The sequence below is a fragment of the Oryzias latipes genome, chromosome 13, assembly GCF_002234675.1.
Source record: "Oryzias latipes chromosome 13, ASM223467v1".
Classification (NCBI taxonomy): domain Eukaryota; kingdom Metazoa; phylum Chordata; class Actinopteri; order Beloniformes; family Adrianichthyidae; genus Oryzias; species Oryzias latipes.
This window is the reverse complement of record NC_019871.2, coordinates 24,481,655-24,494,291: the sequence shown is the minus strand read 5'-3', so window position 1 is coordinate 24,494,291 and position 12,637 is coordinate 24,481,655. Positions and strand designations below refer to the sequence as shown.

At 39.2% G+C, this 12,637-nt stretch overlaps 1 protein-coding gene and 1 long non-coding RNA gene across 2 annotated transcripts in view; one reads left to right on the top strand and one right to left on the bottom strand.

Moving 5' to 3' along the window:
- lekr1 (leucine, glutamate and lysine rich 1) overlaps positions 1-12,637 on the top strand; it is an 86,929-nt gene that overhangs the window by 46,930 nt on the left and 27,362 nt on the right. The window contains exons 6-8 of the mRNA XM_011482854.3: positions 2,553-2,613; positions 10,868-10,945; positions 12,166-12,369. Coding sequence (XP_011481156.1) covers positions 2,553-2,613; positions 10,868-10,945; positions 12,166-12,369 — 343 coding nt within the window. The remainder of the gene's footprint in view (positions 1-2,552; positions 2,614-10,867; positions 10,946-12,165; positions 12,370-12,637) is intronic.
- Positions 2,004-10,765, bottom strand: LOC105355498. The gene is made up of 3 exons (XR_909891.2): positions 8,039-10,765; positions 4,755-4,876; positions 2,004-2,768 (listed from the first exon to the last, which is right to left on the bottom strand). It is a non-coding gene; the product is annotated as an uncharacterized LOC105355498 (long non-coding RNA).

The following is a 12,637-nucleotide window of genomic DNA, read 5'->3' as shown; positions in this document are numbered from 1 at the left end:
GGATCAGTGATGTTAACCTGCACATCCAGACAAGCACACATCACTCAGTACTCAGCTCGCTTCACTGGCTCCATGTCAGTTTTAGAAATCATTGTAAACGTCAACCTCACTTTGTTTTTAAAGCTCTTTAAGGTCTTGCCCCTGCTTACTTAACAGGAGTTTGAACTGTTCACCTCCATTCTAGACTTTTAGGGTCTGCCAACCAGCATCTGATTCATGTGCAAAGGTCACACTAGAAACACAGCAGTGACCATGCTTTTTCTTTTTTTCCTCCTGAACTGTGCATAACCTTGGATCTTAACATCAACTAAGAATAGAATAGCTAGAATAGCTTTGAATTCTCAAAAAGCAACAGTGCTTTTTGGAAACTAAAATGTGAATGGATTTCCATTCATTCTTGTTTACTCGTTTGTTTGTACACATATTTAATTTACACTTGATTATCTTGCAAGACACACAAGGAATCTGGAAAACTTCACCTGCACTGTTCAGTACCACGTATTTATCTCTGAGTCACACTGGTTGAGGTTTTGGCCAAAGATGTCCTGAATCCATTGTAGGTCAGTGAATTGGATCATTTAAAATGAACGAAAATCAAGCAATGAATCGAATTTTTAAAATGAATCATTACACCCCTTGTAATAAGAACTTGACAGCTTCCATCCTGTGTGACTCAGTGTTTTTTTTTTAATAATGGCAATTAACTGCAAAACAAAGACTTAACAGTCAGACAGGCCGGTTTGCTTTCAGATCTAGCTTTTCCCGCTCTGTTTTTTGCTGCGGGGATGTCACTTAGATGTAATTATATCTGCAACCGTATCTGTGCATTCTTGTGTTTTTTTCTGCGCCTGAGTTTGAGTGAGTGATTGTGCATGCTGCTTTACCCTGGCAGACCTTGTCATGTCACGGTGACCAGAGAGCAATTATCAGTCTATTGCCGGTTTAAGAAGGACCTCCTATATCGCCGTCTTCCTGCAACGAGAGAGTGAGTGAGAGGCAGGCGAGTTGAGAGAGCGGACAGAGAGGGCGGGAGAGAAAAAGGAAATCAAAACCACAGAAAGAGAAGAAAAAGAGACTGAGAGAGGGGGGGATGAAGGAAGGGAAAACCTATGAGGGAGAGCAGGGGAAAACAAAGAGCTGCAGGAAGAAAATGTCAGCCTGACATTGCTGGATCATTTGAGAGCTCTCCAGGGCCATAGCCACTGTGCCCTGCTGCACCTCTAAAACCACCCTCGCAGACATCTCTCCCACTACATAAATATAACCACTTCTTCGGCATGAAAACACTTTGACTGGCTGAAATCTACATTTTTCGATCAGTTGTGTTAGCCCACCGGTGGGGACTATTTTTTAAAGATGCTTTGATTTAAAATTCACTTTGTTTAAAACTGTTAAGTAAAAAACACAGATTTAATATTTCAGTTCTATAGTTTCGTTTTTTAAATTGTTTAAAATTTACGGTTTTGCTTTAATAGTTTTCACAAAGTTAGAAAAATCTGAGTTTACCTTTTTAAAGTTTTGTTTAATAATAATAATAACAATAAATTTGATTTAGAATGTGCTTTACATTATAGGTAAAATCTCAAAGCGCTATATATTTACATGGACTTCAGGTGATCACTTTCTGAGTTCAGGACTTTATTTTGTTGAGTTTTTAAAGCTAATGTAGTTACTTTTAATTGCATCTTTTAAGTATTTCTTAAAAGAAAATCTTGGTTTCTAAACTTTCCATAACACAACTGACTTTTGTCAATTTTTGATGTAAGAACGATCTGCAATAGTAAACGCATAATAACAAAAAACCCAAATACTGACTTTATTATTAATAAATTAAGACTGGCGGCCGTGGTGCAGTGGTAGGGCGGTCGACCTCTGATCGGAAAATTGCAGGCTCGATTCCTGCCTTGCCCGTCCATGTGTCGAAGTGTCCTTGGGCAAGACACTGAACCCCGCCTTGCCGGTGGTGGCAGGTTGGCGCCAGTGTTCGGCAGCGGAGCCGCCACCAGTGTGTGAATGTGTGTGTGACCGACGCTACCATTCTGTCTTTTAGCAGAGCACTTAAGGAAAGCAGACCTGTTTAAGAACCACCATTTATTTTATAAATGAAAAATTTTATGATTGAATTTATTTTAACAACAACATAAAAGTGAGCATTGTAAGATCCTTTTTTTATTTGAAAAGGGATAAATAATAAAGAAGGCCTGTTTGCTCATCCCTAGCTGTAGGTCGTTGAAAAATGAAAGTTTATCTATTGAGCTCATTTTAGTTTTATTGTGTGTGTTTTTTTTCACCTAGACAATTATTTTTACATGCAGTGCAATGATTATCTGACTCTGGGATGGTTGTACAGTGATGTGTCTCAACTCTTTGAATGTGCATAACAAGAAACAGGGAGAACACAAAAAGTTATACATGCATGATTCTTAAATTGTAATGTTTCTGTATCGTCCTCCGAGTCCAAGCTTTGGATTGCCGGTGTGTGGACACCAGCGTTGCTGAACATTTGTCATGTCATCTTATCAATAAACTCTTTTTGTGTTTCTGTTGTACAGCGTTAAATGAGGAGTTTCACCAAATAAAAGAAGAAAAAGAACTTCTAGCTCAACAGTTGATGTAAGTATCGTACACCCACGCATGGAAAAACAGGTGCGCCAATGAAGAGGCAGGTGTACGACATCTGTGTTGGCTTAGGAACAGGACACTGCAGGCCTGGATGGAGGATTCGGTCACCTTGCTGACTTCAGGTGATCCAGGAAAGGCTCTTGTTCCTTAAACAAAATGAATACCAAATTATGCACATGATAAATGTGTGGGCTTAAAAAACTTCATAAAACATGATGAACCACTAAAACCTATTTAAGTACTCCCTAAATGGGTCGCCAGTTGGGTGTAGTTAACAATTTCATGTTTCAATGTTTACTTATCATATTATGCTAAAGCTAATCTATATGTTTTTCTCAGGTGAATTAAACCCTTACTATTCAGCTGCAGATCTGATACTGTCTTCTTGAAGGGTCTTATGGCAATGCTGCAAAATCTTCCAGAAATAGTTGAAAAACACAGAAAAAAACTTTTAGGCTTTCAAAGTATGTCTTATTGGGAAACAGGTCAATTCCAGTGGAGAGTTATTTTTCAGTTTTTGGTTTTGACATTTGTTTGTCCAAAGCAATGATGACCATTTTCAGTCTCTGTGTTTTCCTGTTCTGAGTTATGGTTTTGTTCTTAAGCACCAGGGATTATGACATTCAACGAATTAAAATGTCAGCCATTTCAAAAGTGCACTCAGAGATGCAAAAAAAGGGAGTAAATGTTAAATGAGTCCTCTGTCTGATAACAAACACCTTAAGGATCTACTTGACATGACAGACTGCAGATGAATCACATTTTTATTTTTACAAATGTCAAACCCTCCTCTATCATCCGCCAGTCTTTTATCCCCTCCTTTTTTCTTCTTAAAGGAATTTTGTTTTTATTTTATTTATTTTTTTACTTTTAAAAGCAGTTGCCTATAAGTTTTTATTCAGATCATGTAGCTCACATATGTGGAAATACACATGACCTGTTATTAAATGTGTTTTTGTTAAGTCTTATTTCCAGAAATCCTCGGGAGATGATGTTGATTACTGTTATGACCAATTTTTGTTTTTTTTGCGTGTTTTCCTTTTCAAGTCAAATTGACTAAGATTGTCTACTTTCTTTGTTTATCCTCTGCCTATTTCTATTTTTTGTTTTTTATACCTCATATTCAGCTTTTTGGTCAAATAGAGATAAAAAACCATCATGTTTTAAGCCTCTGTTACTTATTAGAACTATTTCATGGTCCATGCACATTTACAGCCCTGAGTACTAAACGTTTCTGTGTTATTCGTAATGCCTTCTGTATAAATTGAGAGAAATTCCCCCTTCAGTTAGACAGAATAATAATTTAAAAAAAAAAAAAATTGGTAACATTTTATATTAAGATTCCTTAACAAGCTTTGTTAACACATTACCAAGCATTATAATAGAAGTCTTTTAAGGTTTATTGAATTACTTAGTTGACACATTGGCAAGCATTATTGTTAGGATGTTTTTAAGATGCTAATGATACATTTATTGGCATTATAGATGTCTAAGAAATGTGTCAGTGTTAAAAAGCTTAATAAGATTTATTAACACCTTTGTTAACAAATTAAGAAGGATTATTATTGTTTGAGGTTCTAGTAAGACATTAGCATTATAGATGTCTCACACAAGCCTAAGTTTTAATAAGCTTAATAAGTTTTATTAACTAACTTAATAAGTAATAGGCATTATTAATGTGTAAGATGCTAGAAAGATATTTATTAGCATTATAGATGTCCTGAAAGTGTTAATAAAATTCATTAACATCTAAAGTCAGACCATTGTCTTCAAAGTCCATATTACTAAACTGCTTATAAGTTTAACAAGTGAATTAATTAACTTTGTTAAAAGTTTATTAATTGTTTTGCACCTAGATGTTTTGGCCAATTTTTAAAATATACAGGTTGCAGTAAAGGGTTTTATTGATCTTCCTAACTTTCCAGACGATATTCCAGGTATGGAAAAATCAATTATCAGATTTGTTAGGCCTCTTGACAGTGATTTGTATAAATGATTTGACTTTGGTTCTGTGTCCCTTCCGTTTATTGACAAATTCTTATGCATGAGAAACTACAGTTTGTGCCCCTAGGGATGCAAAGAGCTTCATCCAGTGTGGGTCCATAGGCAAGACCCTTCATGCTACCTCCTACCTATGTAGCTACAAGGGGGCCCAAGTCTGGATCTTTCTGTGATGGTCCCCAGGCCAGGTTGTGTCAGGAAGGGCATCTTGTGTAAAAATCTCTGGCAAACCACCTCTGCAAATCAGTGAAAGCTGTAATGTGAAAAGTCCATGTAATCATATTAGTGCAACAAACTGAACAAATATTACCCAATCATGATAAAAATTTTCATTTTACTTTTTAGCAAGAATATTAGCATGAGAAACAGCGGCATGAAAGATACTATAAACACCATGAGTTTAGCAGTATTGTAAAATAGGATGCTCTAATAGAAATGACTTGACCTATACTGATGATTTTCTTTTTGCAGCTGATATCAGACTGAGCTTCATGCTCCATGTGACAGCTGATCAGGCCTCCACTCCCTGTCTGTCTCTTGCTGATTGGTTGCCTGTTCAAACACTCAGTCCTTCTTTGTGCATCTGCATCAGTGTTCTCTTCACTCTCACCATGTATTACATCAGAACTTTCCCAACTTTGATTCTCTCCAAGAAGTGAAAAACAAAACATTTGTTTGTGTAAAAGAAGTGTTGCCATGACAACTCCCCAACCTTTGACCCCTCCCTCCCACCTCCGCTGAACACTAGTCTTCAACACCTGTTGTGTTTCTGTGGTGCCGGCCCGTTGCCTGGGAAATGCAAAACACAGAGGCGTATCTGTGAGACAGCTCGAGGACTGTGCGTGGCTGTGGAATTTTTCTGATGGTAGCACAATGTCTGCGATGCATTCAAGGACTGCACGTCTTTTTTTTTCTTATACATTGGCAGAAGCACTGTTCAGCTTTTTTTGAGTTGGTTTCCAGATTTCACAGTTCTTGCAAGTACTTGTTTGTGTTCACTGTATGCACACTTGGACTTTAATCTTGTACGGTTTACCTTGAGAAATATTGTGATCACATGACAAAAATGTGTTTATGAAGTTCCCTGTACAAATCTTTAGGTGGAAATTTTAAAGACCCATCCTGTTTTTAACTATGTCCTACAAAACAACAGTGGTTGTTTTATTTTAAAATATGATTGTATTATGATCAAAATTAAAATACCTTTAGGAATGTTTTTTACAATAGATCAAAGTTGATGATTGGAGTGAGACTTCGAAGCTGCCCTGGTATTGATGCCTAAATGCTTTATGGACTTCCCTGGAGGCAAACAGTGCCTGTAAGCTTCAAAGCACTTTAAGATTGGCACCAGGCGCTGAGTTTATAAAATCAAATAAAACTTTACTTATGAAGCACTTTTCATACACAATTAACACAAAGTACTTAACAGAATTAAAACATACTCCAAACTTCTTTTTTTTTTTTTTTTTTTTTTTTTTTTTTTTTTTTTTTATGTAACAGGACCACTGAATGTATCTGAGAACTGGCCAGAGGGAGTGTGACGTCACAATGTCTTACTTCCAGAAAGTTGAAAGTCAGTTTAGTCACCATTATTTTTGCGATATGTACGTTGCCATTTTGGAGCCAGACGTCATCAGTAAGCAGTGATTGGGTCGAGTCTATGTAAGTCAAGATTTCTATGGCAACCACTCTCACCAATCAGGAGTGAGCTTGGTGGAAGTCCACGCCCCTACCACTTAAAGCGGGCTACACAAAATCTGTCAATCAAACGTTTCGAACATTGGACGTGGGGGCCCGCAGGAAGCACCTACTGTTATTGAGGCCTCTGGTCAGTTTATTACTAGAATATCTTGCGCTATAGAAAAAAACTTCATGAAATAAATTAGGATTTACAAGAACATGTTCAGAAAAGGTGGTAGAGCAAGAGTTGTTATTCTAACAAACATAATGACTAAGTAACAGCAGTTTATTTCTCAGTAGAAGTCTATGGGATTTTAGCTTCTTGCAGCCAGATGGTACTTCCTGTTTGGAATGCCTGGGGGGAGGGCTCACTCAGTCCAGTTCTCTTACAGTCAATGCTTTAAACTTAAAAACCAACAGTAGATCAAAAACCTTCATATTTAAAAAAGAAAAAAAAAAAATTATCACAGAATGTCCTCAACCCTCCGACCCCCACACAACCAACATTATGAAACATCAATATAGATGACATTCAACATAAAAACAGAAATCTGGTTAAAACAGAAGTGAGGAAATAGTACAGTGGGTATTTATCCACACTATAGCGACCTCTCCGCCGATCATCCCAGAGGAGGTCACCGCAGCGTTCCTTCTGATCAAAGCAGGCAGCCTGACTCTGGAGATCCCACAGAAACCACCCTGTTCATGTATGATCACCAAAAATAAATGTAAACAATATTCTTAAGATGGGCAAGACATAAAAGCAAAGAATGAAGACATAAAATAATTTTAAAATGAATTAAATACACTTTTAAATTTCAACTAAAAGCCAGGTTTGAAAAAAGTTTGGCCATTTGTTCATCCTTTCATCAGCCACCACAGGCCTGGTTGAAAGCGTAGATGAAAGAACTGATGGATGAGCCGATTGAGAGAGGACAGATGAAAGATGTGATGGTGGAATGACTGAAGGTCAAGAGCAGAAGAGCAAAGGTTGGATGTGACTGATGTGAAACGACTTCATGAAGCGGATGCTGGCTGGTTGCTCTGTCTGTTACTCCATGCTAGTATGTTTTTAATTCTGCATACCTTCTTTAGTCAGCTGTTTATGTAGTTAAATGAGTCTTAGCCCCCTTTCCCTTTAGTCAGAAGCAATCCCACTCTTCCTCTTTCCTGCTCCTTCTGTTTTTGTTAGGTAACATTCAGCGAGTGAAGTTGTTCTGACATGCAGAGTGGACTGTATCAACAGAAAACTATGCAGACTCTTCTGTAAAGTTTTTGGAAGCAGTGATACACGCCAGCTTCATTTTTTATTCTTCGATTGATTGAAACATCTGATTACGCTGAAACCACATGTTGCCAGAGTGACAGAGGATTTATGCTTGAGTCTTATTAGCATTTTCAACCACAGCAGCTGATGAAGTTTTGGATGACAGATGAAGGCAGCAGGTATGCTTTCCATCTAGTCTGTAACTTGAGCGATCATCTGTGCCAAACCCACTGCAGCTCAAACTGGGCAACGTTTTCCCTCCTTTTCCTATAATTTGTCTTTCATCCTTTTGTGTCTAAATTTAAAGATACTTATTCAGAAAAATACATAAAAATCTGCCATTTCTTATGTAATATTATTATAAAATATATGCTTTTTTTCCCCAAAACCTGGCATTCACAGCTGTGATCAATGCCAGTTCCTGCAACATCTTTAAAGGCTTGAAAATGAAATTATTTATGCTCTTACCTTATTTCCATGTGCATGCCACATGACTGCTGCCTGTCGAATCCTCAAAGAGCTCAGCCATCCCTGCAGTGCATTGTGCTCTTGAAGTTATTTTGAACCCCAATCATTTCCCAGGGATACAAAAAAAACCTCATCCTGTTCTTATTCGTCTTTTACTCTGGAGACACAAAAGAGAAGAAAAAACAAAGCTTATTGTTAAGAATAAAATGCAGTGCTAAATAGACAGCTTTGCAAATTACTTGCAACTGTCACGTAATGGAAGACGATTAAAAAAGAGGTTGGAAACAAAAGGAAGAGAATTGGAGAAATGGTTTTGACGCTTTTGGGGCCTTTCTTTCACCAGACTTTGCTTGAAGGTGTTGTTTCTGATGTTTATCGGAAAAAGCCCAGGAATGTTGTTGTGCTAACAAATGAAAGCACCGGAGTGGCAACAGAGTCTGTTGTGATATGCTCTCACAGCAAATGACAAAGACGGTGATGAGCTGTATCGGCCGATTTACTGAATCCGCTTTTGGCGAACGCACCAATTCCGCACAGTTGTCAGAGAAAGCTGTGTGCTTGGAAGTGAGCTCAAATGCGCCGGCCTGCCCTCTCATGCTGTGTCCTCATTGCGTGCACTTGCAAGGTCACAGGGCTAGACAGTCCTCAACACACACACACGTTAACTGATCATTCCCTCGATGAGGGGATTAGGTTTAGAACTTGCACATGTTGGCGGAGTCAGGGGGAAAGTGATTGTGTGATTGTGTGCAAAAGATTAACCCTATAACCATTCATATCATATTTGATACATGCATGTCTGAGACCCCTATCTTATTAGCATGATTAAAACCTGTCTAAAAAGCTCACTGTATATAACTTGGTCGACGTTTTCTGTCCTGTAGTTCTTCATCATTCCACTAGAGGCAGTAGAAAGGACTTTTCCTGCCCTTTTCAAAATGGGTGCTTCAGTTCAGATGAATAATTGTGATCAGGGAAAGCAGATTTAAACAGATGGGTTTTCAGTCTGGATTTAAAAATTGAAAAGGAGTCAATGTTACGGAGGTCTGGGGGGAGAGAGTTCCAGAGTTTGGGAGCCGAGCAGCTGAAGGGAAGAAGAAGACCAGAGAGCGAGAGGGAGTGTTTATATGGAGGAGATTAGAAGTATAAGAGGGAGCCAGGTTATGGAGGGCTTTGAACGTGTAGAGAAGAAGTTTGAATTGAATCCTTACTGCTACTGGAAGCCAGTGCAGCTGCTGGAGAAAAGGAGTGATGTGATGGCAGGAAGGAGTTCTGGTCAAGATGAATTCGGGCAGCTGAATTCTGGACCCACTGAAGTCTATTAAGAGTTTTCTTGGGAAGACCAGAGAGAAATGCATTGCAATAGTCAATGCGAGAAGTGACCAGACGATGAACTAAAAATGGAGGCGGAGTGGACGGTGAGGGAGGGGCGGAGACGGTTAATATGGCGTAGATGAAAGTAGGCAGACCGAGTAATGAACGACCGTGGGAGAATTTCAGGCAGGCAACTCGAGCAGTGCGTTTACCTGGTTACTCCTCCCTGCGGGCGGTTCAGTCTAACCAACTCACCTGTTCAGCGTCCTACTTAAGTTCCAGGTATGCGGTCCAATCCCTCTTCTTCCTTTTCCGCGAGCTCTGCGTTCGTCATCCCACCTTCCTACCCGGCTTTCACCTGTGAACGCCATTAAGGGTAGTTTAATACCCAAAGTTTTCTATGGAGATCTTTGTTTTATGTATCTGAACGGAGCCTTATGCCAAACTAAAAGAAATATGGAAATGAATCTTTACTGCATGAGTTGTCTGACTGAAATGCTATTGATGTGAGATTGAAAGGATAATGTGCTGTCAAGGATGACACCCAGACTCTACCTGAGGGGTGGAGGAATCGATGGAAAGTTTCAAATTTGGAGCTTTGGAAAGGGAGGATTTGGAACCTACAAGGAGTAATTCGGTTTTATCGCTGTCAAGTTTGAGGACGTTTGAGGTGAACCAGGTTTTCATTTCAGACAGACGGGAAGGAGTAAAGGAAGGGAAGGTGGAAGAGAGGAGTTCGGTTTACTTGACAGATAGAGTTGAGTGTCATCCGGAAAACAATGAAAATCAATGCTGAATTTACGGAATATACTGCCAAGGGGTAGTAGGTAGGAAATGAAGAGGAGGGGACCGAGAACAGAACCTTGAGGAACACCAGAGAAAATAGGTGAGGGTTAAGATTTAAAAGAATTGAGTTGGATAAATTGAATGCGGCTTGAGAAGTATTAAAGTTTTCAAAACCATCTTAGTTTAAAAAATCTGTCAATTTTATTAAGTAACAGGCTTTACGGGGTTAAAATTAAAACTTTGACAAACTTTGTAAAAAATGAGGCACATCTTGCAAGCAAAAAAAAAAGAAACTCAAAGTTCAAAAGATGATTGGAGTGGGTCTTAAACGAATACATCCCACTCTAGCATTTCTTTGTTGAATAAAAGTTAGCAACGCATGAGAGTTGCACGGTTCAGGAAGCTTTTCTGAACTCTTGCTGATCCCAGAGGGAGGATCCATTGTTAAGCCGAGCTTCTTCCTCGTAGGGGTTGAAGTGTAGGAGGGCAGAATAGCAGTTGTATGGATTTAGTGTCTTCCTTAGCGACACTTGAGAACGTAAAAACACACTCAGGAAGAAAATATATTTCCTACAGACTGACAGTGAAATAAAGGTACAGAAAATGTAAACTCTAGCTAAAGGAAGACAGAAAGTTTATCTTTATGTTGAGCTATGTCTGCTTTTCTAATTATACATACATTGAGGGGAGGAAGGTGAGTACTGAGAGCCCCATATGCTGTGTCTCCAGGGAACAGAAGAGGCATCTGGATGAGCAGCTGTCTCAACAGGAAAACTCAGAGAAGGAGAACAGAGCAAAGCTATTCAGGTTTGTTGACCTCCGTTTTCTTATATTTTACTCACACAAGACATTAAAGTGACAAATTTCCATAACATCTTCAGCACAGTCCCCTTACTCATCCTCCTCATTCTCCCTGTAATCATCCACCCCTGCCCTATGGGTTGTCCAGATCTCCTGCCTCCCAAAGAGAAATAGGTATCTTAGCATTTCTTGGATCGGTTGAGGAGATCTTAGAGTCTGGAAAGTGCCAGTGACACTGCAGGAGTCTCCTGTGAGGCTTTTGCAGCAGATGGAAGCATTTCTTAGTTGGCGAGGAATCCTGTTTCTAACGCATATGCTCATCAGTGCACGAGGGTGCACACACAGCACAGACACTTTGAATAAAGTGCATCGCACCGCCGTGCGTGTCACGCACACACAAAGCTCTCGTGGGCACGCACAGACAGACATCAATGCAAACGGCCTCTTATCTACCCTTGAAGGCAAAGATGAGTTCAGGGTGTGCATTTTCTCACACTGTATCTGCTGGTATTCCTTTCTGACCCACTGGCAACCTGATGTGTTCAATTATACTGTCAATTTATTTCCCTTCCCACACAGCAGCCTCTGATCTATCCGACCCTTTGGCTCCTACACAACTCAGCATATCAAAGCACCAGGGGTGGATGCTATTTCAGAGGGGATGAGAGGCTGGGATTAGGGAACACAACAATTTACCAGATTTTCTGAAATAGAGACCACAGGTGCCAAATGATGGCATTTTTGAGGTAAACGCATTGGTTTTTGCAGAAAAAAAAATCCCTAAATGGTTTTAAAAGCTCAAAAATCTAACCAGAAGCAGAAAAGTAAATTGTAATTTTCACAAATTTTCCTACACCTTCTGATAACCTATGTAATTAACTAAAATAAGACATGTTTGCTGTCAAGGAAACCACTTAAGGGAAAAAAATCTGAACAACTATTTTCAAACTTTGAAAGGTTTTTTAGTGTTGTAGGTGTTTTTCAACATTTTCATTTAAATTAAATAAAGAAACAAAGGAAAAAGTGTTTAAAAACAGCTTTAGGCCTCAGTGTATGTCCAAGGTTTTCTTTTATTAACCAACTTTCTTTTATTAATCGCCTGTTGAGGTTTCAAGCCGTGTGTGCCCGAGCGCCTGGTAGAAACATGAACTCACATGTCTCTGATGGAAAGGACACTTCCACCTTTATGCCGTCATGACAGACAACCTCTGTGTTGTTTTCAACAGATTACAGGCTGAAACGGAGGAGAAACACAACAGGTGGTTGCTATGTCAACAAAACTGTGATGCCCTACAGAAGCAGCTGTTTTCCCAAGAACAGAAAGAGAAACAATTCAACCAAAAGTACAGCACGGCGGTGCAGGAAGTGGCAGACCTGATTAAAGACCTCAATGAGATCCAAGACGAAAAGAGGGAACTCACAAAAGAAAGGTGTGTTGTAATGTAACAAAGCACCGTATTCTCTGATGTTCTTGATCTTCACCATGGATCTCCAACTTTGTGTGACGTCACCCATAGAAAATAGTTTGCTTCTGGCTCCAACGAAATTAAAATCAATTCAGTCGCCTTTATTATTAATTTTTTTGCAATATGGCCGTCGCCATGTTGGAACCAGAAATCCTCAGAAAGCAGGGATTGGTCCACATTGGTCTGAGTAAATGTTTCTGTGGTAACCCCTCTCGCCAATCAGGAATGAGCT